Source organism: Diaphorina citri, unplaced genomic scaffold (assembly GCF_000475195.1).
Source record: "Diaphorina citri unplaced genomic scaffold, Diaci psyllid genome assembly version 1.1 scaffold15404, whole genome shotgun sequence".
Lineage (NCBI taxonomy): Eukaryota > Metazoa > Arthropoda > Insecta > Hemiptera > Psyllidae > Diaphorina > Diaphorina citri.
The window spans coordinates 1-1,169 of record NW_007392767.1 but is presented as its reverse complement, the minus strand read 5'-3'; the positions used below and the strand labels follow the sequence as shown (position 1 = coordinate 1,169).

The window sequence follows — 1,169 nt, the reverse complement described above, 5'->3', positions numbered from 1 at the left end:
ATCGCACAACTCCTAGCCCTGATGATGTTCCCACAAAACATCTGCATCGCACAACTCCTAGCCCTGATGATGTTCCCATAAAAAAACTGAATATGTGCATCATGTTGAACATACTGTCAATCAGCACCGTTGATCAAGAAGTACGCTACTTTAATGTGCTCCGAGCATTCCTTATGTTTATCAAACATGCATCTTCAAATGACCTTGAATTTAGAGAGGTGTTCTGGGAAGAATTCTCGGCGTACTACAAGTCTCAGGAAAAATTGCTGCTCGACCAAGACTTGAGAGTTGCCCTGTTTGAACACGTCATGTTCCAATCCAAGTCGATATGCGCACAAGAAAACTGCTACGAGCTGAAGATACTGACTTTCAAAATCATTCTTCGTTCCCTCTTGAAGTTCATTGATGATACCAGCCGGGAATACCCACAACTCATGTTCAAATTGTTTGCTAGCTTTGTCCAAGTCAGTTTGAAAACGAATGAGGCTATCTCCGTAGACATTTATCACATCCTTGAGGAGATTTCAATAGAGTTGAGAAAGAAGATCATATCGAAGAAATTTACGGTGGCGATACAACAGTGCAAAGTTAGATATGGTATTAAATGACGCTATAACTACAAGCTACAACCTACGTACAGTTAAATGCTTGTATAGGATTTTCAATAATGGCTTACCTTATTTTCTATTTGACTAGGGTTCTTACTAAGAACCCTAGTCAAATAGAAAATAAGGTAAGCCATTATCTAATTTGGGTGTCTAATATGAATCTAATTAATAACAGTGCAAAGTTAGATATGGTATTAAATGACGCTATAACTACAAGCTACAACCTACGTACAGTTAAATGCTTGTATAGGATTTTCAAATAAACTTATACCCAATGGAGGAGTTGCAATTGGTAAAATATTATTAATAAAAGGTCGATTCCTACGTAATAGGATTTTCAAATAAACTTATACCCAATGGAGGAGTTGCAATTGGTAAAATATTATTAATAAAAGGTCGATTCCTACGTAAAAAAAATCCAAATCTGAGGTCAAAACTCCGAAAAAGTAACTTTAAAAGGTCAAAAATTCAATTCTTAACTGTCGTTCTAATAAAAAAAGTTCAAAGAGTTGTGACGTCAGATTTCACGTCAAAATGCGCAGAAACGCTTGCGCACAAACA

The 1,169-nt window shown here is 36.4% G+C and overlaps 1 protein-coding gene across 1 annotated transcript; it reads left to right on the top strand.

The window, feature by feature from the left end:
* Window positions 1-6: 6 nt before the first annotated feature.
* Window positions 7-937, top strand: LOC103523108. Its single transcript, XM_008488178.2, has 2 exons — window positions 7-597; window positions 800-937. Exons 1-2 carry the CDS (start codon window positions 93-95, stop codon window positions 808-810), a joined length of 516 nt encoding a protein of 171 aa, XP_008486400.1. The 5' UTR covers window positions 7-92; the 3' UTR covers window positions 811-937.
* The last annotated feature ends 232 nt before the right edge of the window (window positions 938-1,169 follow it).

Coding starts and splice junctions, on each gene's coding strand:
- LOC103523108 (XM_008488178.2), top strand. CDS start 93: ATGTGCATCATGTTGAACATACTGTCAATCAGCACCGTTGATCAAGAA.